The 25,479-nt window shown below is 42.5% G+C and overlaps 2 protein-coding genes across 5 annotated transcripts in view; both read right to left on the reverse strand.

Annotated features, from left to right (window-relative positions):
• elovl5 (ELOVL fatty acid elongase 5) overlaps positions 1-1,157 on the reverse strand; it is a 28,459-nt gene extending 27,302 nt beyond the window's left edge. Inside the window, exons 1-2 of one of the 2 annotated variants that reach the window (XM_088610703.1) lie at positions 1,020-1,157; positions 201-313 (exon numbers count right to left, since the gene is read on the reverse strand). The gene's annotated coding sequence lies outside the window, so the exon portion shown is untranslated. The other variant, XM_088610702.1, reaches the window with a different exon arrangement.
• A 1,990-nt stretch (positions 1,158-3,147) lies between these two features.
• gclc (glutamate-cysteine ligase, catalytic subunit) lies at positions 3,148-25,369 on the reverse strand. Of its 3 annotated transcripts, XR_015928011.1 has the most exons (18): positions 24,697-25,369; positions 19,312-19,424; positions 17,550-17,732; positions 15,093-15,206; positions 14,532-14,590; positions 13,974-14,110; positions 12,800-12,874; positions 12,284-12,400; positions 11,581-11,719; positions 11,339-11,451; positions 11,076-11,168; positions 10,803-10,907; positions 9,553-9,634; positions 9,092-9,195; positions 8,859-8,979; positions 7,658-8,336; positions 3,916-4,234; positions 3,148-3,266 (listed from the first exon to the last, which is right to left on the reverse strand). XR_015928011.1 is itself a non-coding variant. In XM_088610694.1 (16 exons), the coding sequence occupies exons 1-16, from the start codon at positions 24,844-24,846 to the stop codon at positions 8,155-8,157; spliced, it is 1,887 nt and encodes a 628-aa protein (XP_088466820.1). In that variant the 5' UTR covers positions 24,847-25,369; the 3' UTR covers positions 7,495-8,154. The 3 variants fall into 3 exon arrangements, 1 of the variants encoding a protein (XP_088466820.1); XR_015928010.1 differs by lacking the exons at positions 3,148-3,266; positions 3,916-4,234 and adding an exon at positions 7,185-7,311; XM_088610694.1 differs by lacking the exons at positions 3,148-3,266; positions 3,916-4,234 and having other exon boundaries at positions 7,495-8,336.
• Between the last annotated feature and the right edge of the window lie 110 nt (positions 25,370-25,479).

A 25,479-nucleotide genomic window follows, 5' to 3' on the forward strand; every position in this document is an offset into this window, starting at 1 on the left:
TCCCCAGCGGAATGCTAATTGAGACAACATGAATAGCTAACAAAGACGCTCCAGTTTTTTTTTTTTGCCTTTATGTAACTGGCACTAGACTCCCCTTGAATAAGAATAAAAGATCAAATCTTAGCTTTAACCCCCACAGACGACAGGTAAAAAAAACAAACAAACAACCAAGTACGAAAATATAATTTAGAAACAATTACCCAGGAGCAAGTCTTCGCGTGTTGAAGTGAGTACCTTTCAGCCTTGCAGGGTGCGGAGAGATCGGATGCCCAGCCCTTAAGCAGAGAAGAAATGAGCCGGTCGACTAACTTGCCTGTGGAAAGAGAGAGCGCACATAAGTCTCTGCCCAGGGCGTCACTGAGCTGAGCTCGGTCCGGCAGAGGGAGCGAGCATGTGACGCGCGTCTGTCGCTCGCATAGGCTCTCACTCAGACTAGCACATCTGGCGAGGAGAACGCGACAACACTTTCTCACTTCTTGAGCTTTTTTTTTATGTGAACATGCTCAGGCAACGATGCCCCTACGGCAAATAGTGCCTCTTTCCTTTTAGAGTCATTCGTCTTCGATCTGGATCACCGTAGCTGCGAATACTGCTCCGAGGATATTTGGGATGCGTGCCAATGTAATGAGCATCTTAGGAGAGACACGCAGCGTCGGATTGATTCTTTACCTCCGGCATGGTAAAACTAAAGCATGCATTTCTGCGTTTACGGATTGCTGAGACTTGGTGGTCTGAACGAAACGTGCCGCACAAATTTGGAGACTAAGCAGGCGAGCGCAAAAAAAAAAAGAAACGGGTTAACTATCGACTAACGACGTTTATTCAAAACAGGAACACGAACAAAATGATAACAGGTCAGATGTTTATGACAACCTGCAGTGGTAGAAGCCACAGCGTTTGCAAAGTTGTGATCTGTGAATACGGCCTTTTATTGGCGTCTGTTGCAGGACTTCACGTGTAGCATTTATTTTATCGAAGTCCCGGGCCCCCGAATGTCACACTGCTCCTTTGCCTCTTACCTCTTGAACTGTGCCGGTAGGTAAAAGTGAACTTTAGCTCATCTCAGGGAGCCCACGCTAGCCCAGCCCCCGACCTCCCCATCAGATGATGTTCAAGCCGAGGAGCTCGGCTGCCGCTCATAGGCTCGGGCCTGAACTGTTCCGCTATGTCACCCCATTCATCTGGCGTCGGCGCAGACCAATCACAGGGCGCACACATGCGGCAGGCGGAGGCGGGGACGGCGCAGGCAGCTCACGTAATCCCTTTCGGGGTGACCTGCGGACAGGAGGGGGGACAAGGAAGTCTGAGAGAGGAAGGCCGTTGCTTCTATGTGCCGTTGAAATGAACGCAACGCAGGGTGCAGATCTGAAAGTGAGGGAAAAAAAAATGCCAGGGGAGACGTCCAGCCGCCAGTCCAGTCCAGTCCAGTCCACTGGTCACCTGTCCGGCGTGCACGGAGCAGCTGCGCTCTGTCGGGCCCGGCCCTGTCGGCCACAGAAGATACCGGGCTCCTCTTGCACAGGCAGTGACAACAAACGGGACAGGTTTCCAAACAGTTTGACTCCTGCCCCTCATCTGTTAGCGGACAGCTCGATCGTGAGAAGATTTGTGAAAACTGTATCAGCGCTCCCGAGATCCCTAACTGCGTTACTTTAGGTGGGCCCATTAAAGTGGATTTTCTAATTTTTTTAAATTCAAAATTACAGGCTTTAGGAAGGGGAAAGCACAATTCAAATCAAGTTCAAGTTCCAAGTTTCAAGTTTATTGTCATTACACTCATATACATGGTATATGGTATAACGAAATGCTATTTAGCTAGCTCTCGGACATAAGTAGTACAAAGAGAAAAAACAACAACAACAATACAATTGTGTTGTGAAACACAATTTTCATTTTCAATTGAAAATGAAAATGATGTGATATCGAAAGGATATAGTTGACAATCCATTCGCAGTTTACAGTGACAACTTTCAGTTTTTAGATTTTTTGCTAGGAAGAGTTGGCATCCCGTGAGGGTGTTTGTGTCGAGAGTGGAAAATGGGCAGACGAACAAGACAATAATTACTTAGGGAGGACAAATAGAGGCCCAAATGAAAACTGTGAGGCAATACAAAGAAACAGCCTTTGTTCCTGTCTCAATTTTTTGCATCTCTACACAAATATTAGGGGCTCTCTGCTATTAGGGAACTCTTGTACTCTTGTGCAAAGCACTTCGACTTTGCTCAGATTGCTTCAGGAAAATGTACGTGTATTAGTACAAATATAAGTTACTTTGTATAAAAGTAATAACCCAAAAATAATAATCTGCTCAAAGGCACCAGTCAGAATTCAGACTTGTGTGGAAATTACTAGGGAATATTTGTGTAATTATATGGGCTTTTTGCAATTGGGGGAGTACATTTCCAGGGTTCTGGTGTCAGTTTGTGGATTCCTGCAGAACTGGTGTGAAAGTAATATGTATGGGTAGATGTCTGGTTATTGTAGTATTTTTTATGTAATGTTTACTTGTCCTTCGTATGAGATGTAAAACAGGTCCCGACTTGCTGTGGTGCTTATAAATCGCAGGGCGTTTCTCGAAAAGAGTAGGGGTTTTACCCTGGTGTCCTGGCCAGATTTCCCCCTGGCCTTTACCAGTAATGGCCTCCTAATAATCCCCATCTCTGAACTGGCTTCATCACTCTGCTCTCTTCCCCACTGAGAGCTGGTAGGTGGGGAGTGGACTGGCGCATCATCCAGGTGGGGCTGCACACTGGTGGTGGTGGAGGGGATCCCCATTACCTGTACAGCGCTTTGAGTGGAGTGTCCAGAAAAGTGCTATAGAAGTGTAAGGACTTATTATTTGTACTGTTTGTATGTTTTGTAAGTTTCAGTGTGTGTAAAACATAGCTGCTTTGATGCAAGACAAAGTTTGGAGAAGTGAGACAATAAAGTATTATCGCATCCTACATTATATATGTTCAAAAAGTAGGTGAGTGTGTTGATAGACTAAAAGAGCTATTTTGTACAGTAATGGCTTTAAACAAAGAATTGTGAAGAAGATGACCTCTGAAGATGTCTGTGCTTCCTGTGTTGGAAAACATGCAATAAAAAGCACTCCCTGTCTGATAACAGTTGACTGACAAAACATGAGCACAAGAGAAGACTCGGTTAGGAAGAGAGTCCAGTTTATTAAAGATGATGGAAGCCATTTTGGGACAATGGGGCATTTCCACTCCTGTTTGTTCTGTCACCCCAGTTCTGCATTGGTCACAGAACCTGGAACCCAGCTGTTAATATTAGAAAATATATTTCTGTCAACACTTCAGAGAAATTACACTCAATCGTGTTACTTTTAACAAAAGCACAAGAATGTTTAGAGCTCATGATGTGCTCATTCATCCAAATTGATACAGTCTTCTTGTGTTGCTTATTGTTTTATAAATTGTTGTGGTGTTGTAAGATAGCTAATAACTTACCTGATAGCCCGATAGAACCCGATAGCTGTTCTATCAGGCCATGTGCATGGCATGGCAGTGTTTCTGTAAAATTCAGGGGTTGGTGATTTGGTCAATTAGTTGCACTAATTCAAAATCCACATTGTGTTACTCAAGCTTAAAACCAGAACTCAGTAGGTTCATACAGCAACACAGGTCATGGTCTGTCAGATTACCATCAGTCTGCTCAGGGACAGTTTCAGAGAGACTGGTGGTCTGGCTGAAGAGCCGAAAACCAGTACATCCATCCACTCTACTGCAACTTTACATTCATGTCTACCACTTTATCTTACACAGGGTTGCTGTAGAGCCAGGGGCTATCCCAGCAAGCCACGGGCACAAGGCAGGATATACCCTGGATGGGCCGCCAGTCCATCACAGGACACACACAGACACACACAATCACTGTAGGGCCTATTTTTCCAGAAGACAATCGACGCACCAGTATGTCTTTGGACTGTGGGAGGAACCCGGAGCACCCAGAGGAAAGCCACGTGAACATGGGGAGACCATTGAAACTCCACCCAGACAGCACCCCAGGAATTGAACCCAGGGCCCCTGAGCTGTGAGGCAGCAGTGCTCACCACTGCATCACCACACAGACCGGTCATTAAGGAAATCTGCCCACTTCGCAGGCGCTGTCCTGTGAATTTCTTCTTCACGGGTGATAGATAATGTGAGACCATATTGTGAGAACAACACCGGGCTGCTCCTCAAGGTGAGGCGCCAGTATGATCCTAGACCTCACCTGGATTTCGCACCTGTACACAGAAATAAGGACATAAGGGATTCTCAAACTGGTAAAGCAACTTGCTAATCAAGCTTATTCATTGCAAACAGGGAATATCGACCTACAGGTGCTTACAGTACATCACTGCACTGTATCTGTGCTTTCATAATTCAGACTATTATAATGTATCACTTCCCTTTTGTATCTGATCGCTTCTTGTACTACACCCATATATGTAATGTACATTTTTTATATTGAAAATTCCCCTGGATAAGAGAACCCGCTAAATAAATAAATCACACTTTTAAAAACAGTTTACTCAGGAAAATATCAAAGAATGATGCATAGGGTAAAATGAGATTTTTTTAAACGATTGGTTATTTTTAATAGTTTTAAAACTTTGTGGTATTGAAATATTGAGACTATGAACCAAAGTGCATCACTCCATAATCAGAAATTCGCATATTTCTGGTCAGGATATTTCTCCCAGTGCTCATTTGTTAAATTTTTAATTCCTTTCAGTATTAAAAGCCTGTTTTTGACATTTGTATTTATATACGATGTGTAGTAAACACACGATAAATGAGTATTGAAACCAATAGCATTTGTTTTGTGCTGAATGCCTCTCCACATATACTGTATACACTTCTGAAAGTCATACAAAAAACGGCAGCACGTCAGAGTTGTGTAATGAACTGCTCAGTCAGCGCGGTACCATCCTTGACAGGGCCTCATGGGCATCTGAACAACTATGCTTCCTAAAACCTTTCATTTTAAATGTGGTAAATCAGACAAAAAATACTTTAATTTGTCTAGAACTCGGGTTTTTTAATAACTTTTACAGGTCACAGGTGAACTACTGTATCTGTAGCCCTCGTACTTAAAACTGTTGAGGCAGTAGTTTGTTCTTCTTTCTTATCTAAGGTCACCTTGTGGTTCATTTGTTGTCACACTTCTTTCCCTCAGATAAGCTGATCTGCCGTAGATACACAAATCCTTTATTTACCGCAACGTTTCTGAGCGAGATCCCCTAATTTGACAGCTGCTTTGCAGGATACGCTGAGTGTTACTTTGCACAGTGGTAGAATTACTTTTTATCCCTAAAGGTTTAGAACTTGTTAGTTACAACATGATACTTTCTTTGAATGACATCAGATGACGATGACGGGCATTGAGATAAGGCAAAAGGTAAAAGGACTTATTAAAAACTGTACCGTACTTCCGATCTCTAGATTGACTTCGTAAAGACTGTTCATAGAGAGCACATTAATTCTAAGCTTTTCTAAATAATTAATGTAAGTTTTACTGTTGAGCTTTTGGTGACGATCAAGGTTTCAGTGGATGTTATGGATGGCGATATTGCAAAGCATAAATATGTGGTTTTTCGCATGCATTGTACGCCTTCTGTTATGTGCTTCGTATTGTCTTATTTGAAATGGATTGCAAATTGTATCCTTATTTACATTTTTAATTGTATAGTATACAAAAGATGCATGTTCATAGGGTGAACATTAAAAGTCACTTATCACCGTGTACTATAGTAGTAAAAACGGGACCCTATGAAATTATTGATAATAGGTTCTGCCATGAAGCGCTTGTCTAAAGTATAAAGCAAATGGGATAGAATGCAGGTCATTGTTTGGGGAAGCTATACGTGTCTGTAGGAACACTAAACTGAAAATCTACATATAACGATTTAAAAGTTTGTTTTTTGGTAACATGATGTACAGTAATGTCTTCGAGTATTATGGATTATTAATATAACTCCAAAATGCGAAATAAAACATAGATACAATACAGTTCTGCTGTGATGTCCTGCCCCTCCTCTATCATTATCTGCTTTCTTTAACGACCTAAACATGCTATTTTTACTTATTCACTGGATGAATGTTAGTAAGACACTAAAACGCTATTGGAAAAGTACACATACTACATAACACCATAGCAATTTGTATCGAAAAACAAAAAATCCTGATTCATAGTTAACGGTTTGTGTAAGGCGGTACTGTGTAACTCGATTATAAAGTTGCAGCTGAACTGCATCTAGATTCGCAAGCGATTCTGAAGTAATAAAAGCAGCATAAATAACGCCGACAGCACTCGACTCTTCAAATCCATTACTTTCGGAAGTGCTGGGTGGACCAGAATAAGTATATGAACTTTACCCTACAGTATGGAAGTAACAATAAGGTACATCAAGAGAAATGTAAGTCGTGACGTAAACCTTTGCCCTAAAAGGACTGTCATTGGATCTCACACGTTGATGGAGGTGCATGGTGTTTCAGAATGTTTGTTTTTTGTTAACCTTTTCTTTACAGTTATTATTGTAATTTTAAGCGGATGTGGAGCCTGACTAGGGATACAGCTGGTGCCATTTCTTCACGTTTGTTCCTGTTTTTCATTAGCTACAGATAAAGCAGAAGAAAACAACATGAGCTAGAGGAGAAGGAGCAAGCATTCAGTTTATGTTTAAAAACAGACAACCGAATATTATAAAAGGAAAGTATTTCTTGGCATTCCTGTCCGTTTTAGGACAGTACCTGTTAACACAAGAGGAAATATAATCTTTTAAGAGATCAAAAGTGAAGTGAAAAATACGTTGCAAATTTGTGTTGAGTTCCTCGTGATATGCATGTAGTAAACTCTCTTTCACCACCTAGTGGTACGTTAAGCGAATTATTTTACAGCGCGAAGATTTCTCTAAAACGTTTTTTTTAACTGCGAAGGAAAAAAGTGACGTATTTTTTAAAAAAAAATTGACTACACTGAAAGGCCCTTTAATATTATAAAAGTTTAGGAAGCATCATGCTATTCCTGGAACATTACGTGATTGATTTTATGCTTTCAAGAGTAAAATGCTTTTACTAGAACTACTTTCTATTGTAGCAAAAGCGAGAATGCAGTATCTTCATTAATGCCGTGATGAAAATTAAACAAACACCCTTTTTTAAAATTAAAATTAAAGCAGTCCTGCAAAGAACACAATAAATATGGATTTTATTAAATTCAAGTAGGGAGCTGCGTCAGCATGCGTAGGCTTCAAAGCAACAGGCTCTTTTCCGTTCAGCATGGAAGAAACCTTCACCTGTTCCTTCGCAACTGGATCTTCTGTAAATGTAAGATGACATTTCTGACCCCATCACTTTCTACAAAAAGCTCAAGTCTGCATTTCTGGGTCCTGACTTTCTGTGCTATTTGTTTGCGAGGGAACGATTAAATTAGCTTCAAATCACACCAGTAAAACTTTCCAAAGAATTAACTACAATTAAATGAAGAGAGGAACATTCAAGACACTGAGCATCTCCAATTTATTTCAAGGCCTACTTTCAATCTCTTCACTAAAATGCCAAAAATATTGTTCAGCTTCACCTGATTTTCTGGTACAGTGCTACTTTTGTGCAAGTTGTCTATACAATATCAGTAGAATGGACAATATGTGAAAATATTTATTTACCACAGTGGTTGAGATTACTGTCTTCAAGCCAGAACATTCATCTGGAGGAGTTTGAACAGCAGCAATGTCAGAACAAGTCAAAGCAGTTCAAAAATAGCCCAAAAGCATAGACTAAGCACAGTTAAAATTAGCAAAGCAGGGAAACAATATTTACAGGGATGTATAGGATAAAATCTTTCTAATATACACCTTCAAGTTTTGTTACATTTCCATAACCCAAAGAGATCACTTTGTTTCCATATCAATTAGAAATATGTACATAGATATTGTTTAATATTCAGTTTTATGCTATTAAAATATTTTGTTATTAATAAAAATCTGATATTATATACAGGTTTGATAAAAACTGTGCCAATAATTCTACTTTGATCAGAAGACAAGGTCAATCTGATTGGACCGCTATTAGGTTCACATATTTGGTCTTCATTTCATGCAAGAAGGGCCTTCATCACCTCGAATAAAATTCTCATTAAAACGGTGACGTCTGCTCCACTCCTCTATTTTGCCCTGTTAATGGGGTTACCAATGAGCTCCGGGCAATGTGCTGCTCCCTTTGCAATCCTGTCGCACAGCAGAAGGAGGTCGTAGTTGATTTTATCAGTTATCACACTGTCCTGCTTGTATTCTGGGTGCTTGGAAACAAACTCCCTCATCCATCGGGCCATGGTCATTAGCTCCCCTAAGCCACCAAAAAAAAGAATATCACTCAGGGATCCCATAAGAAAGCAAATGGCAAAACATTTCTAAAAACTCACATACAGAGAGTTATCCATCCATTATCCACAGCTACTGTACTTCACCCTATAGAAGTCCAAGGTGAAAACAGTGAAACAGTAGCTTCACTGTCAGAGGTTTTTAATTACCCCTTTATTTTACCAGGTAAGTCAATTGGAAAGATTTTAATGGACAAAAGTATTTTCTGGAGGGAATTTGAGAAAAGCAGCTTGCTCAAGAGTACAACAGCAGTATGCCACGCAGAATTTGGACCAGTATTTCGAGTCCAGAAGCCTAGCTTCCACTGCACACTATCAATAATGAAATATTAAGAGCAGATCTGCAGGCAAATATATCCACCAGCAACGTCAGGAAAAAGTCAGTGAGAGTGCTGACCTTACACACTAACAGACTGAGGATGAAACATTTCCTCTCAGATTCTGAGGCTGAAAACCTTCGATTTACTTCAGTGATACTAGTCACGTACCTGAAGCTCTCTTCTTGATCAGTTTCAGATAGTTTAAGATGGTGCACCGTGTCTCCACGTCCACCTCCATGTTCTCCAGATAGCAGTTAAGAATTGGTATTAGACCTTGAAAGACACCTTCCTAAAAAACACCAGGTGCAACAGTGAAGAGAGTTGCTTTCGCCATCCTGCAGTTAGTCTTTATTGATTGCTTGTATTAAGGTTGCATTAATAAGCCTGTGGAGGTTACCAACCTTTCCATTTATGATTGTGTCAATGCTCATTAGGGCATATTCCTCAGTGTCACCGTTGAGCCCATTCTGGGTGGTAGCAGAGCCATCAGCTATGGGATTACAGCCTGTTGGACCACAGACAGAGAGAAAATGTATGTACCCTATCCAAAATAAATGTTTAGTTGCAAAACATGCTGCTCAAACCTGCTCAAGTTGACTATGTTTTTTTTGCTAAATTTGGATTTTTACAATTATGTTACAATATTTTCTATATATTGAAAATTATATACTTAGCCAGCAGAGGAAAATAATACTAAGCAGAAAACAATTTCTGTATATTGTTCCTCATATACAAGATCAGAATACCATACATAATGATAAAAAAAACCACAGCATTTCTCCAGGTTTTATACCTATACTTATTCAATCAGAAAAAAAGTGTAATAAAAAGTGGACAATTATTGATAATATATAATAAGTACCTTTAAAAATGTCCTTTCGGAAGTAAAACTTGCCCTCAAGCACAGCATTTCGTTTCTGAGCAACCTTCATGTTTTCATCAACCTAATGTAACAAGAAAGATTTCTGCAGTATTGCAATGAGACTTCAGTCAGCATTGTAGCTCTGAACATGTTCATGGTAATTTCTCATTTTTCCCCATCCATCCATACATCTTAACTACCACTATACAACAGAAATGTCACCACCTTCTAGACAGATCTCGTCAGACTGTCACCAATATAAGATCTCAGAAGCTTAGCAGGACAGGGTCAGTACAAGGATGAGACAACTAAGTGGAAAACCTTGTGGCTGCTTTAAATAGTATTGGTTGACCAGTAGGTGGCGTTTTCCCTCTTGCAATCGTGTCTCAGCCATCTGTGATGGTTGCGCTGAGGGTGTGTGGGTTGATGGACTATTCAGAGACAGAAGTGCAGACTTTCACATGAGATAGCGAGGGTAAAATCAGCTGTGGTCTTGTTCAACCATTCTCCTATTTAAAAAGGTCCAGCGCGCAGGTCTTTATGTTGAACTGGCTAGTCATGAGGTTCGACCGGTGCAAGAATGACTCTTAGAGCAGGGGAAAGTAAAACAATGTCCTGCAGGCTGTAAGGGAGAAGTGGACTAGTGCTCTTGTAGTCCTGTAGATTTAAAAAGGAGAAGCAGGACTTGCTTTAATGATAGAAGGGAGCAGCACAATGCTGCTCTCCGATCATTTAAATATGATTGTGACGGAGGAGTCCGGTAAGGAAAAAGCAGGTTACGGGCCACGTCAGGGTGAGGAGGCTTTTACACGAGAGCTTGTCCGACCTCAACCCCAGTGTCTTAACTCCCCTCAGATGTTCTAAAAGGATACAGCACATAGGAAGCAGTTACTCTGTGAAAGGGGGTACTGATGTGTAGATCCTTCAAGCCACCCTACCGGGTTAGAGGAATCTGACACAGGCCAGCACTTCTACAACCAAAGCCCCAGCATATTGCCCAGCGACACAGGACTGTAGAAGGTGCCATCCTTCAGGTGAGTCATTAAACCGAGTTTGTGACATCTCGATCATTCAGATCCCTTGGCACTGTTTGTTAACTAATCCAGGTGTCTGGGATACATTCCACAAAATTGGCTGCACTACAATGGCCCCCCTGTATATAACACATTGGAAACCACTTGAACTAAAAGGTCAACATAAAATACAATTAATCTGCATTTCACTGCTGATTAATGAATGTCGTTACCTACCTTTGACAGTGGAATGAGAAAGTCTAGCTTGTATGACAGAATCACGCGGGTGAGTAATACCACAAAAACAACGTATGCAGAGTTTTCAAAATCTGTCAGCTGGACCTGGAGAGGAGAAAAATTAGATGCATTACGAAGTCCAATACGTTTTTTGCTCACCTGGTTTTGAGCTCATGTGCAGAGTGCAGTGACTCAAAATGCGGGACAATGCAAAAGAAATAACTATACTTTCCATTTTTCTCGATACGTCTGTAGTGAATAGCAGTTACTTACCTCCATTGGGCGAAACTCGACTCTCCATCCAATGTCCGAATTGGGTGGAGGTGGTTTAAACCTCATTGTCTGCCAGTTGGTTGACTGAATGTTCTGTAAGGAAAAAATCGAATATCAGCAGTTTGCTGCTTTCCTGCTTGCACGTCTCAAGATGAGTGTGTTCACGTGCTTAGAAGAAGAATCCGAGCGAGAAGGAGAAGGAACTCAGGCAGACCTAACACTGGGCACCTCACTGCATACCCACACTCCAGGGTATACTGTACCTCAAAATGGTCAGACTCATTTTTATCATCTATGTGAATTTTCTCCTCAAAAAGAGCCAGAGGGTCCCGGATGAAGAGATGGGCTATATGCTGTGCCAGGAGCTTGTCGATCCCTGAAATACAAAGCGGATAAAAAAAAAAACACTCAAAGAGATTATTTACATTATAATGAGGGTGGAGGTACTGTATGCATTCATGAACACAACTCATTTTTGAGAAGACCTCCCATTTCACATAGTTACCTGCTTCCAAAAGCTGTTTTTCAATCTGCTCATCCTTGGTTAATTCTATGTCATTGTATTTCTCACCACAGGGGGAGAGGTAGCTGTCAATGGAATCATATCTTGATTTATGGATCCGAAATTTATTAGTTTTCAGGGGCTGCGAAAATGGAATAAGACATCTTTATATATAATGACACACTTCTAAAAAACTCATGTATGACTGCACAGCATAACCAGAAACAGAAAAAAATACTGAGCATTAACATCTTGGGTTTGATCTTTGCATGCTATTTTCATAAAATATCTGATCAGCTAATTAACCTGGGATGTGTTACTGGCTCTGTTTATGTGTTTTACAGGACAAGTAACTATTCAATATTGCTTCTTAAAAGTCAAGCTTTCCTAACAGTGAAAATGCAGAGCTGCTTTTGTGGAACACTGACACTGTACGGCCTTCCTAGCTCATGATTCAAAATGTCATACGAAGGGCAAGTTTTGTGAACCAATTATTAGCTGTCAGAATGACAAGCAATGTAAGGATAAATTACTGTATTGATAATTACCATGCAACTTGACTGAAAAACAAAGGGAAAGGAAAAATGCAGACTGTGCAAATTGCACATTTATGTCAATGAATATGGGAATTTTCTGAAGGAGAGGTCTGCCACCGATTCATGTGTGGTTAAGCACGCAGAAGAGCGCCTGGAATTCTCTTCCTTACCTCCAGTCCCCTTTCCTCTCGGGTTCGGTCATCTGCTGACGCCGAAACAACTCCCCAGCGACAGTCAATGTCGGACACGTAGCCTCTATAAAACGGAGAGGCTGCGCTAAGAGCCATCTATAAACATAAAAACGAACAAAGCATTTATCACAACGCTTCTAAGAGCACATTCACATTTTATTCCAAGCAGGGTTTATAATAGACTCACACTGGTAGGACAATATCCTTTCTCAAAGATGATGGAGTTAGAAAAGATAAATGTTTTTAAAAAAAATGTTTCCATAAAAAAGACTACTAGGCCCGTAATCTCTTTAAATTATGTACAAAAAATAAGGTAAAAACATGCATTTCTTAAAAACACAGAATCTATTTTTTTTCCATCAATGAACTGCAATGAATTGCTATAAGCTGAGTGTATGTTTTTATGCAATTGCATTTCTTTCTTTACAGTAGAGAGAAAACACACAGCAATCTTCACCACAGCTTTATAACATGGAGCTAAAAAAGGGCACTTACAACAATTGGGCAAATTGTGGCCAGTTGATCATATAAATATCTTGCTTCGTAGATGCTGCAAGCTTGGAATGTTACCTGCCAAAACAGTAAAGCTTTTTAAGGCTGCTCTGCAATGTGACAGCATATGTACAATTATGATTGAAAATTACAATAAAACAAAAACAACAAAACAGTAAGAGATAACATGCACTCTGGGCTTCGTTTACAAACTCATTTTTAAAAGTAATTCAAAGCTAAAACACCTTAAGCTAAATACTTACCTGCAGGCAAATAGTTATATATTCCAACCACAATGGCTCATCATTTCTCCTTATCCTGGTTTTCATGGCGTTAAATGAACAAGACTCCCCCCTACCCTCAGAAAACATCGGTCCCAGTTTAGACATCTGGATGGACTGGAACTACTGGGGTAAGATCAGCTACAACAGCAGCGTCTGCACCAGGTTCTTGAACTCACCACCCAACAGTCACGAGTCCAGAGACTTAGTCTGAAGTGTCTGTTACACTGTGCTATACTACACAGTCCCTACATGCCTGGAGTATAATGAAATTACATTGTGATTTCTTCTTAATGTCCCTTTCTTCAGTAGTTATTTAACTACACCCACTCCCCGGGTTCCTCAAGTTACATATGAGTAAAATAATAAAATCACTCAGGTGCTTCCCTGACATGATTGCAACACAGGTCACTCACAATCTTAAGTGAAAAGTGAGACAGAAGTCACCCAACCCCAAACGGAGCCGTGGTCGAGACTGCAGCGTGCTAATCACCCGCGGAAGAACTTGCCACACAACTCGCTCTTTACAAATTTTCTCCTCACCTACAAACGTTCACTATGGGACCCCGGCAGGTTTTCACGTGGAGTCGAGTTTGTGTAAGTTGAGTCCTATGTAACCCGGGGAGAGAATTAACACAAATAAATAGCAGTATCGTGTAAACCTCCGCCTTCGGAACACAGCCAAGCCACTCGTTTCTGAAAACCACTCAAACTGAATGGCCGCCCGGCGGTAAAGGGAATTTCATGAAGAGGACTTGCTCAGCGTAAGAAAATTAATTTGTCGCGAAAACGACAGCATATTGCTGTGACAGTTTGTTCTGGGACCGCTTTAAAAAGAGGCTCAGTCCTCGGAGTGCAGCCCTCGCTGGCTCTTGGCACTGGAGAAATGCTCTTACTTGAAGACAGCAGTTGCCCATTCCAAAGCCCATGGCGTCCATGTAGATATGGTCAGCCAGAGCTGCCCTTGCTGCCTCACCACTGTCATCAGGGAATTTCTCAACAAAAGGCACCGGGGTGTGTCTGTCTTTAAAAACTGTGGAGAGAGAGACAGGAAGAGCTCTTTGAGGAAAGCACAAAGATCCCGTTCCTCTGTCATGTACTCAGTGCTCTTCACAGCATGCAAATTTCACCCCCTTGCTTTTCTCCTTCCAGTACCAAATAGGATAGAAAAGGCCAATCGAAATCGGTCATGGGCTAGACCTCACTCTGGGAAAATGTTAACCGTTTCCAGTTCCATTACATTAAAGGACAGCCTGATTACAGTGCGGATCATTCCTCACAAAGCACTCTGCTCCCAGAAAAGAACAGTGAAAATGTTATTCTGTCCTGGTTCATTAGCAGAGTTGGGTTAATATGCTCATTGTTCCATAACGTTCACCAACAGCAAGCCTGTGCATGGATACTCTACTGCCTGCCACAGTGGAACAGGAAGTGTTCATCTCTTTTATACTCACTGGGTATGTTGATGACTATCTTCTCTCCTCGCCGGTGCCGGATGTTTCTCGTCAAAGTACTAGTCAAAACAGAGCAAAATTAATCTTGCCATTCTCCACACACCGTCTGTGCTCCAAACTCAGATTCATGTAGCATCTTACGTTACACAATTTGTTACAACGGCGCTGTCAGGCTCAAGAATGTCTTCTCTCCAGTCAATAACGTATCTCTGCAATAATATTTACACTTAAGTGCCCTTGACATAACTTAGAAATGTACATTTCCACAAGCCTCTGGGCCTCCCAGTGTACTGTATCTTAGCATGACCTTGACTGGGGTGGGATCCCTGAATCCATGTTGTATTTTGTTAAACTGGCTCTCTGTTTTGTACTAATCTGAAAATGCCTCTCCGCAATACTGCACAGCATGTGTCTGCAAATAAAAGACCAAAGACTACATGCAGCTACTGTGGTGGAATAAAACAGAATCCGTTCAAAATGCTGCCTTCACATCTCCTCATGTTCCCACTGGCCCAGACACTGGGCTGTTACGATTTGTGATACAGTATTGACTCTACTTGCCTAAACCTTGGGTGTCTGTTAATGGCCTCATCAGGGAAAAAAATGGACTTGGATGCTCCTTTATCAACAGGCTTGGGTTCATACTCTGGCAGAGTGAAGCCTGGGCAGCCCAGCCTGAAAGAAAAGAACAGCATGAAATTGAAAAGTGTCAATATTTGGACTGTTGCCTGACAAAGGAATGAGAAACAAAAAGCCCTGCTATTTTCTCCTCATCGATATTTTATCACCTTGGGCCGGCAGTACTAGATTTGACACCCTGGAACACCGTGTGACAGGGCACACTGACAAACCTGCAAGGCGTTCCCACACACATAAGCACAGATCAAGCTAGATTTCAATAACACATGTTAATACGGCAATAAGGCTAAGAATTAGCATCAGCCTTAAACCAGAAAGTCCTCAAGTGCTGCGGTCTGGCAGGTTTATAGTTGAGCTTTCTTCAAGAAACAGCCAAATGGACACCCTTTCTTCAAGGATAAGATCCACGCATCAGTAAGCTACGAATTAAAAAAGGGCCCAGTGGGACAAACGGCCACCTCTTGTTTGTTAGCTCTCTGATGTTCTTATTTGATTAACTAATAAACAGCAGCCAGATCACCCTGCAGCTCCCCGCTGGCAGCCCACTGGAGCTCAGCAGGTGTGAGCCTGGCCAGTACCTGGATGAGAGACTCCTGGGAAAAACTAAGGTTGCTGCTGGAAGAGGTGTTAGTGGGGCCAGTAGGGGACGCTCACCCTGCGGCCTGTGGGGGTTCTTATGGGGACACTATACTGTAAAAAAAAAAGGCACCATCCTTCGGATGAGACATAAAACCAAGACACTGGTCATTAAAAATCCCAGGGCATTTCTTGAAAAGAGTAGGGGTGTAACCCCAGCGTCCTGGCCAAATTTCCCCCTGGCCTTTACCAATCATGGCCTCCTCATAATCCCCCTCTCTGAACTGGCTTCATCACTCTGCTCTCCTCCCCACTGAGAGCTGGTGTGTGAGCAGACTGGCACATCATCCAGGTGGGGCTGCACACTGGTGGGGGTGGAGGGGATCCCCATTACCTGCAAAGTGCTTTGAGTGGAGTGTCCAGAAAAGAGCTATATAAGTTTAAGCAATTATTCTTACAATTTACTAGGATTTAACCCTGTTTTGATCAGTGTGTTTTAATATTTTCATCAATGAGAATTAAAGATTGCTACTTGACACAATAGAAATATATATAACTGTTGAAATCCTAGCAGAGGCTTTTTTTGGTACAAATTTCATGCTAAATAAGGTATCCAAGCCTTCCACAGTAGAGAAGATAAGAAATGTTATCAAGCTGTTTAGTAGTTAGCAGCTACTGTAATTTGACCTCATCAAACTATTTCTTGTAGGAAGCCATGGTACAGGTTTCAATAATATTGCTGATTAGGTCGATCCATTTGCCCACAAACTTTACGTAAAGAAGTGTCTCCGGTTGTCAGTTTTAAATGCTTTTTCACGTACAGTATATTCGGCTTGTTTCACTGTTTGGTCTAAAGATGTCTGCTGAGTTATCTTTGACAATGCCTTTGAGGATTCAGAATAGTTAAACACACATAATTAATGAAAGCGCTGCTTTCATCTCAACATGAAGCACTAATATCATACAACAAATGTCTGTCAGCATTAAACCTGTCCTGTTGGAAAGGATATCCCGTAAGACCATATAAAAGTGTCGCTGAGTTTTGCATTGAACTCGAACAGATTTTGCATTCCACAGCTAGAAGAAAAACTTTGCAACACCTGCTACACCTCTTCACAAGAGTGTAGAGAGAGCATTTTCAGTTTTTTCAAAGACATTTGATGGTAAGGTTATGACTCATCTGCAAAGCTACCAAAGAAAGATTTGGTATAGCTCTAGCCACTTTAAATGTTTTTAAAGAAAAACACTAAGTATATGTTAATGTTTTGGGAAGTTCGGTCTGTCAGATACATTATTTTCTAGTGACTTAAGGCAGGCTGACAATGTGTATAACGTAGTACTCTTCACATTAGATTCAGATCCAGGCTGAGTGCTTAATGTACCTGATTTTACTAACAAATATCAACATTTAAATAGTACAGAAGCCAAAGACAACAAAACATCTGTTTACTTTATACCAGTAGTGCAGCAAATGTGTTTTATGGCAGTAAAACTATTTGCATTCATCTGCTGTGCTGGGGTTGGTTTAATACAAAGGATTGTGTCCAAGAATATGGACACTTTGATGGCACAAAAATCTGCTTCCATTTGTTGGCTTCGACTTGGGGTCAAAAGCATTTTCTAGTCTCCAGGACTATTAATTTCATTCTTAGGTTACAAATGACATTTCTAGCTAGTTAAATATTTGCTTCTTTCAGACCGTTGCGTAGTATGCTAAAAACAGATAGTTATTACTGAGACTGCAAAATCCTAAGAAAGTGAAAGCATGATAAGAGTAACATCTATGCGCCACAAGATTACCACCTTGGGAATGAGGTGATGGTGCAGAGGGTCTCATTCTCTTTCAGTACTGAAGAGGCCTCCTTCCTGCGCTTGCCCATGTTATCTTCCACGGTGTTGAACTCTGACATTGTGCCCCCGTAGGGCTGTCCTGGGGTGCCTTCAATCATGTAGCTGCCATACTCTGGTCTCCAGAGAGTTGGGTGGCTGTAAGGAAAAGCAGGTACACGTCTGTGAGCCAACGATATACCGCATCAGCACTTTTTTTAGTACAGAATATTCACTGCACAGTTTTGGATACTGGGATATGCTAATGTTCCTTTTTAACTATAGCAAGCAATGTGTTTCTGAAATGATTTATTACTGCTTTACTTCCGAAACTTCGTTTGGGAAGTAAACTGCGTATATAAACATTATTCATTGTCTCTTGCAAATATACATTTATTAAATTAGAAATAAAAAAATATTTTAGTAATGCACTTTCTGGTAACATATCCAGCTTTGTATCAATTTCATCACTACAAAAAGCTCAACACAACAGAGAGAAACCTCTTATGTCTAAATATTTTTAAAAGTTCTTACAAAAGGACAATCAATACTACTCAAATACTTTACTAGTTTATTGTGAGTACACACATATAAGAAATTATAATTATATATACAAATGCAAATTTATGGCCCAATGGAAAAACATAACCGTCAAAAACAGGGTCAGGATTTGGAGCGCTTGACCTACAAAGTCTGTTCAGAAGCTAGAAATGACTTGGAATTAGGCACAGTCATTGGTCTGTTCCCACTGGATTAATCACTGGCCTATCTCTAACTGCAAGTAGAAATCTGTGAAATGTTTAAGGTAAACTCCAGTCCAGGCCACAAATTAGCTTCCTCATACTGAGCATTCTTACACTCTTACCCAGATACTGTATGTATCCATGCCCTCACACAGAGATACATGTCAATGCATCTCATCAGTGGCCAAGTGAAAAAGTTCACAATCTCTGTGTTCATTAGCTAAGTCCAGCCTGACTCTGCGATGTACTTTCTCTCTCATCACTCTACCCCCGTCCCCCGAGGCATCACGCTCCAGCCACCTGCTGGAACAATAGCCTGAGTACTTCTGGTCAATCGAGATTTCACCTAACCGGTCCCACTACTTCCAGGAAAGTAGCAGCTGTAACAGGCTTTCTGTGAATCATGTTCAACACATTTTACAAACTTAACAAACCAGAAGCCCTAAACCTATAACCTGATTATGGGTTGCATGTCGTGTACTTGGTTGCTTGGTACACTTTGTTCTATTTTCTTCTTCCTGTTTATAAAGTATGATGTCCACAGGTTCTGATCACAATATACAAACAAATTCCAGGAGCTCAAATGTAACACTTCTAAACATTGATACCACAATTATCTTGATGAGTGGAAGACATTCTGCTTCTGAAAACAAAGTGTACAATAATGGGACTGTTAGCCTAGGTTAGGCTTCAGGGACTGTGTAACCATGTCATTGGTACACCGTGGAGACAACTGAGAGCTGTTTATTGAAACTCTGTAAACACCTAAGCTAGTGTGCAAGAATATGCCAGACACTCTTTCTGTGTGCTGTCCAGGAGCAAATGCTTAAAATTATCTCCTTGGGTTTATAACAAAAGCAAACCTAATTAAGAAGATCCAAAACTGGAGCACAAAATACATTTTATAATATGCAAAACAAATATGAAGAAATATGAAGACAGAAAATGCTTCTTCAGAAATTATGTGGTTCACAAGGTGGTTTTGGCCGACTTACTTGGGGTTGGTCTTCTCCCCCTTGTCTTGCAGGGTCTGCAGGACCTCCCCTCCTGTGAGCACCAGCCGGACCTTCTTGTGCTCGTGGTCCATGGCGACCAGCATGTACTCCACCTGTTCGGGCCAGAGGCACAGTCAGGGCCCGGACAGGAGCGGCAGGCTGCATGTACCATTTATTTAAAACACAAAAATAGCTGTTCATCATGACCAGCCTAAAAGTCACGTGCCCCTTTTTAGAATAAAAACAGAACATCACATCCTTTCCAATTCATCAAACTCTTTTTACTTTGTTTCTGTCACCATGTAATCCGCTGTCGGAATGCAGGATTAATCTAAAACAACAAAGGGCTGGAATCTTCAAAATCCAAGCACTGCACCCAGGCCTGAGGTGTTAACAGATAACCGAGGTGCATTGCTATGAAAGAGTAATGACTATATCATTCAAAACAACACTACAAAGCATGTTCTTGGGATTACAGGATTTCTACAATACCCTGTGTGGTAGCACTCTCTAGTTACAGCACAAGAACTCAATGCATTGACTCCAGTTGTTTCTAATAAACATCATTCATAAGCATTGCGTGAGCAGGAATAACGTTACAGAGTAATACCAGGTGTGTTATTTAAACACTTTTTAGCAATAAGGACATGTATAATTCCAATGTACCTGTACCCATGGCAATAAACTACTAGTTGAAAACTGAACTTGTAGAGTTGTCACAACTGTCCTATTCCTTAAGAAATGTAATGACTTCTTCCTTTTTCTATTTCTTCCTCTTTGACAGTCTACAGTATGCAGTATGTACAATGTTCGAGCCTTCTGATCCTGTTTATCTCAACACATTTTATTTGAGTTTTCTTTATAATTTTTAGCGTACTCTTCCTGCAGGAGTTCTCCTTATTCATACACAATATGTACTGTGTATTGTGTAAGCCAGACTGGATAATGGCTTCTGTTAACCATGTAATGTATTACTAGTTTATGAAACTAGGCATGAACAAAAGTAGAGGAAGCCATTAGCAGAGTTTAGGTTAACAATTGTCATGAATGACAGCTCCAGCATGTTCTGGCATTGATATTACACCCCTGTGCACAGCCTGTTGCATTAGTAAACCATTCAGCCATTTTTCAGGTACGGACACCTTTAACTACCAGCTACAAATGACAAATTAGCATAATGTGCAGGACCTTCGGGGCTCAATGAAATCACATCTACATTTGTTTTACAAAGCAGAAAAGAAAACTCACTGAACTACACAAAACTGTCCCCATGTCTGGTTATTCAGTTTAATAAATTCTGCTCAGAAATGAAGGGTCTTCAGAACACACAGGTAAGAAAGCTCAACAGGTACCTGTACTATCAAAGCACACTATCCAGAGATCCTCAACTCAACGCTTCAATTAAATGACAAATCGTCCTACACCCAGAAGATACACAAGGCTGGACCTGGTCAATACTGGGACGGGAACCCTCTAGGAAAAACCAAGCTGTTACTGTCATTGGAGGTGTCATACAATACAATGTACTGTTTGGAGGTGCTGTGCTTCAGGTGAGAGGTGAAACTGAGGTCCTGACTACGTGGCCAATAGAGATCCCAAGGAAAGAATAAAGCCATGAGCAAGATTAAAAAGTCCCAAATAAAGGGAGGTCTTGCTATGTCATATTTACAGTCTTGCTATAATGCAACCTACTCTAAGCTTGGGATGAATGATGTCTCCTCTGCAAAATGTTTAAAAAAATGAAACATGAAGGAAAGTTCACGTCAAAACATTACTCTTTGTACCTAGCATACTCAGAGTAGTAAGAAAATAAGTAATTTCTGGGGCTGTTCCTGCACTTATCAGACAGTAAAGGGTAAGAAATGTGGGGAAATAACAAACATAAGAAATGAGGACTGAAGAGAAATAGCAAAAGAATCGGACTTCAACCTAATAAACCAGGTGGACTTTCTCAGAAATGATGGGTAACCTGGGTAACGAGAATATTAAGTTAAAGATCACATAGTGTGTCCTTCACAAGTGCTCAAAAATCACAGTCTTCCTCATTCACACCTACAGTACGTATATACAGTGCTTCAAGGTTAGAATTTTTCGTAAAGACAGTCTGAGCCAGAAAATCACAGTATAAAACATGAAATTAAAATACTTTAATTTAATATGGATCCAGTAGTAGAATCCCTAATGGGGCTGCACGGTGGTGCAGAGGTTAGCACTGCGTTAGCAATGCTGCTTCACAGCTCTGGGGCCCTGGGTTTAATTGTGGACCTTGGGGTGCTGTCTATGTGGAGTTTGTATGTAACCTGGCCCTGGAGTGTGTGTGTCCGTGTGTGTCCTGCAGTGGACTGGTGTCCTGTCCAGGGTGTGTGTGTCTGTGTGTGCCCTGCAGTGGACTGGTGTCCTGACCAGGGTGTGTGTGTCTGTGTGTGCCCTGCAGTGGACTGGTGTCCTGTCCAGGGTGTGTGTGTCTGTGTGTGCCCTGCAGTGGACTGGTGTCCTGTCCAGGGTGTGTGTGTCTGTGTGTGTCCTGCAGTGGACTGGTGTCCTGTCCAGGGTGTGTGTGTCTGTGTGTGCCCTGCAGTGGACTGGTGTCCTGTCCAGGGTGTGTGTGTCTGTGTGTGCCCTGCAGTGGACTGGTGTCCTGACCAGGGTGTGTGTGTCTGTGTGTGCCCTGCAGTGGACTGGTGTCCTGTCCAGGGTGTGTGTGTCTGTGTGTGCCCTGCAGTGGACTGGTGTCCTGTCCAGGGTGTGTGTGTCTGTGTGTGCCCTGCAGTGGACTGGTGTCCTGACCAGGGTGTGTGTGTCTGTGTGTGTCCTGCAGTGGACTGGTGTCCTGTCCAGGGTGTGTGTGTCTGTGTGTGCCCTGCAGTGGACTGGTGTCCTGTCCAGGGTGTGTGTGTCTGTGTGTGTCCTGCAGTGGACTGGTGTCCTGACCAGGGTGTGTGTGTCTCTGTGTGCCCTGCAGTGGACTGGTGTCCTGTCCAGGGTGTGTGTGTCTCTGTGTGCCCTGCAGTGGACTGGTGTCCTGACCAGGGTGTGTGTGTCTCTGTGTGCCCTGCAGTGGACTGGTGTCCTGTCCAGGGTGTGTGTGTCTCTGTGTGCCCTGCAGTGGACTGGTGTCCTGTCCAGGGTGTGTGTGTCTCTGTGTGCCCTGCAGTGGACTGGTGTCCTGACCAGGGTGTGTGTGTCTCTGTGTGCCCTGCAGTGGACTGGTGTCCTGTCCAGGGTGTGTGTGTCTCTGTGTGCCCTGCAGTGGACTGGTGTCCTGTCCAGGGTGTGTGTGTCTGTGTGTGTCCTGCAGTGGACTGGTGTCCTGACCAAGGTGTGTGTGTCTGTCTGTGTCCTGCAGTGGACTGGTGTCCTGTCCAGGGTGTGTGTGTCTGTCTGTGTCCTGCAGTGGACTGGTGTCCTGTCCAGGGTGTGTGTGTCTGTGTGTGCCCTGCAGTGGACTGGTGTCCTGTCCAGGGTGTGTGTGTCTGTGTGTGTCCTGCAGTGGACTGGTGTCCTGTCCAGGGTGTGTGTGTCTGTGTGTGTCCTGCAGTGGACTGGTGTCCTGTCCAGGGTGTGTGTGTCTGTGTGTGTCCTGCAGTGGACTGGTGTCCTGACCAGGGTGTGTGTGTCTCTGTGTGCCCTGCAGTGGACTGGTGTCCTGTCCAGGGTGTGTGTGTCTCTGTGTGCCCTGCAGTGGACTGGTGTCCTGACCAGGGTGTGTGTGTCTGTCTGTGTCCTGCAGTGGACTGGTGTCCTGTCCAGGGTGTGTGTGTCTGTGTGTGCCCTGCAGTGGACTGGTGTCCTGACCAGGGTGTGTGTGTCTGTGTGTGTCCTGCAGTGGACTGGTGTCCTGACCAGGGTGTGTGTCTGTGTGTGCCCTGCAGTGGACTGGTGTCCTGACCAGGGTGTGTGTGTCCGTGTGTGCCCTGCAGTGGACTGGTGTCCTGACTAGGGTGTGTGTGTCTGTGTGTGCCCTGCAGTGGACTGGTGTCCTGACCAGGGTGTGTGTGTCCGTGTGTGCCCTGCAGTGGACTGGTGTCCTGACCAGGGTGTATCCTGCCTTGTGCCCATTGCTTGCCGGGAAAGGCTCTGGCTCCAACCTGACCCTGAATAAGATGAAGCAGTTAGAACATGGATGGATGTTGTGTAAGTATGTATATTATACGTTTAAAATAAAGGCACAGATAAAATAGTTCTGTGGGTTTTACTTCAACACAAAATGACTAGCGTTTCGACTGTTCACGAAATTTAATCATTGTAAGCTGATCATTGCTTTTTTTCCCCGAGAGTTTTAATGATTTACTTACATTAGTGCACATGTCTAAAGCGTGTTTTATCAAGAAAATCTTTTGGAAGAGACCACACGTTTGTTGCACTGCAGTGGGACCTGCTAATAATCACAAAAAAACTGTTTTCTGATGGTGCTCACAGGCGAATACCGGCGGTCAAGTGTTGATACGAGACGTTCCCCTTTACTAATTTATAAGACAGATACCGGAAAAAATATTTTTTCCGCTACATGTTACAGTACCTTTCATCAAAACCCCATGCAATGAACTCCAAGAGAGTACTTCAAAGATGTGTGTCCTATGGGCTGTCTGTACACAGCGACTACAGTCCAGACCTCCAATTAAGTTCAAACTCTTAGGACACATGGCAACGCAAACACATCCAGATGCAACCCTGCTCCCTGTAAATCTACAGTATGTTCGACAGTGGAACACGTACTTTTTTATGCAGGTGAAAAAAAGAAAAGAAATCTGAATGGGTTCGCTCACTGACGCTAATGGCTAATCAAATCCCAGCAGACTGCAAAATATTTCAATGTTTACATACTGGAAGTTAAAAAAAAATCAGTGAAGCGTTGGAAGAACCACATGCATTTCAGAAGTGTCACTGTACTGTATGAAGCAGGCGGCGACTGAAGAAAATAATGAAGGCTAGTACCAACCGCTCATTTGAGCAAACGGCCTTCCTACAACACACTCTGTGCACATGGGTTATGTTGTGCCGTACTGTACACACGGATGTAACGGATCTTCTAAGAAGCAATTCTGTTGTAATGCACTAGATGTGTACATTTACGGCATGGTGTCGCTGCCTCATACCCTGTAGACGAAACACCCCCAATACAATGCCTGCACCTGCGGACGCTTAATACAGAGCACGAAATACAGTATATTCCAACTTTCAAGCTAAAGGGCCTGCGTCTATACATCACTGCGCTCGTCCCTCACTCGGAAAGCAATCTGGTGGTAAATAAAGGGTAAGAGGTTTGGGCATGATTCTTATTTAAAAAAACACATCAAAAGGATACCAGAAGAATATCATACACCCGATCGCGATCGTTTCATTTACACTCAACAGAACAAATGTTCAACAAGAGTCTTACAGTACCTCGTCTCCCCATTTGAGCACGTCTTTCTGTCGGTCTTTCACCTGGTTGTAGATGTTCAGAAACTGGATGATACCGTGTTTCCGAACATGATCTGCGTGTTTTCTGGTCTCTTCCCAGGTCAATGGCGACCCTAGTGACAGCAAGCCCATATCAACCTGAAACAGTGACAGCGAACTGCCCCGGTGCTTTTTCTTTTTAATCACCTATCTGTAGAGACGGCAAGTTTGCAGCGTCCTCCAAATCCTGGATTTGTAGTTTCGGATCTCGTACAGATTTCGATCCTCTGCGCTGGAAAGCGATTTCCAGACGTGACCGGTTTATAGAGGGTAGTCAAAGCCACAGAGCACGAGGCCTTCCCACGTAAATATTAAAAACTGTGTTTCTTAACGAACAGTTACATAAATTTTCAAGATTATCAGCTCCCCCCCAACCGCCGCTATTCCCGCAATGTGCTGCTGAGGTCGGAGACACAGGAAAGAGAGAGAAAGCGATCAGTCAGCTGGAGGTTAGGATGCCAGTCCCCGGATTCATCGGTGAGTGAGAGAGATTTAAATAGTCGGCTTCCAGTCTATAAAACACCCCTCTCTCCTCTCTCGGCGTCTCTCCTACTAACTGTATTGAATTAGTGAAACCGAAAACCCTTTTTCTTTCAAGCACTTTGCAATGAGTGGACACACGTGATCGTGTCAGGAGGAGGAGGAGCTGGACGTCATGGCGTGACTCAGCACTTTTCACAAAAGCTTCAACGAAGCTGCTCAGCGACCCGGGTTCATGTGGATCAA

The sequence above is a fragment of the Lepisosteus platostomus genome, chromosome 17, assembly GCF_059453375.1.
Source record: "Lepisosteus platostomus isolate fLepPlt1 chromosome 17, fLepPlt1.hap1, whole genome shotgun sequence".
NCBI classification, from domain to species: Eukaryota; Metazoa; Chordata; class Actinopteri; order Semionotiformes; family Lepisosteidae; genus Lepisosteus; species Lepisosteus platostomus.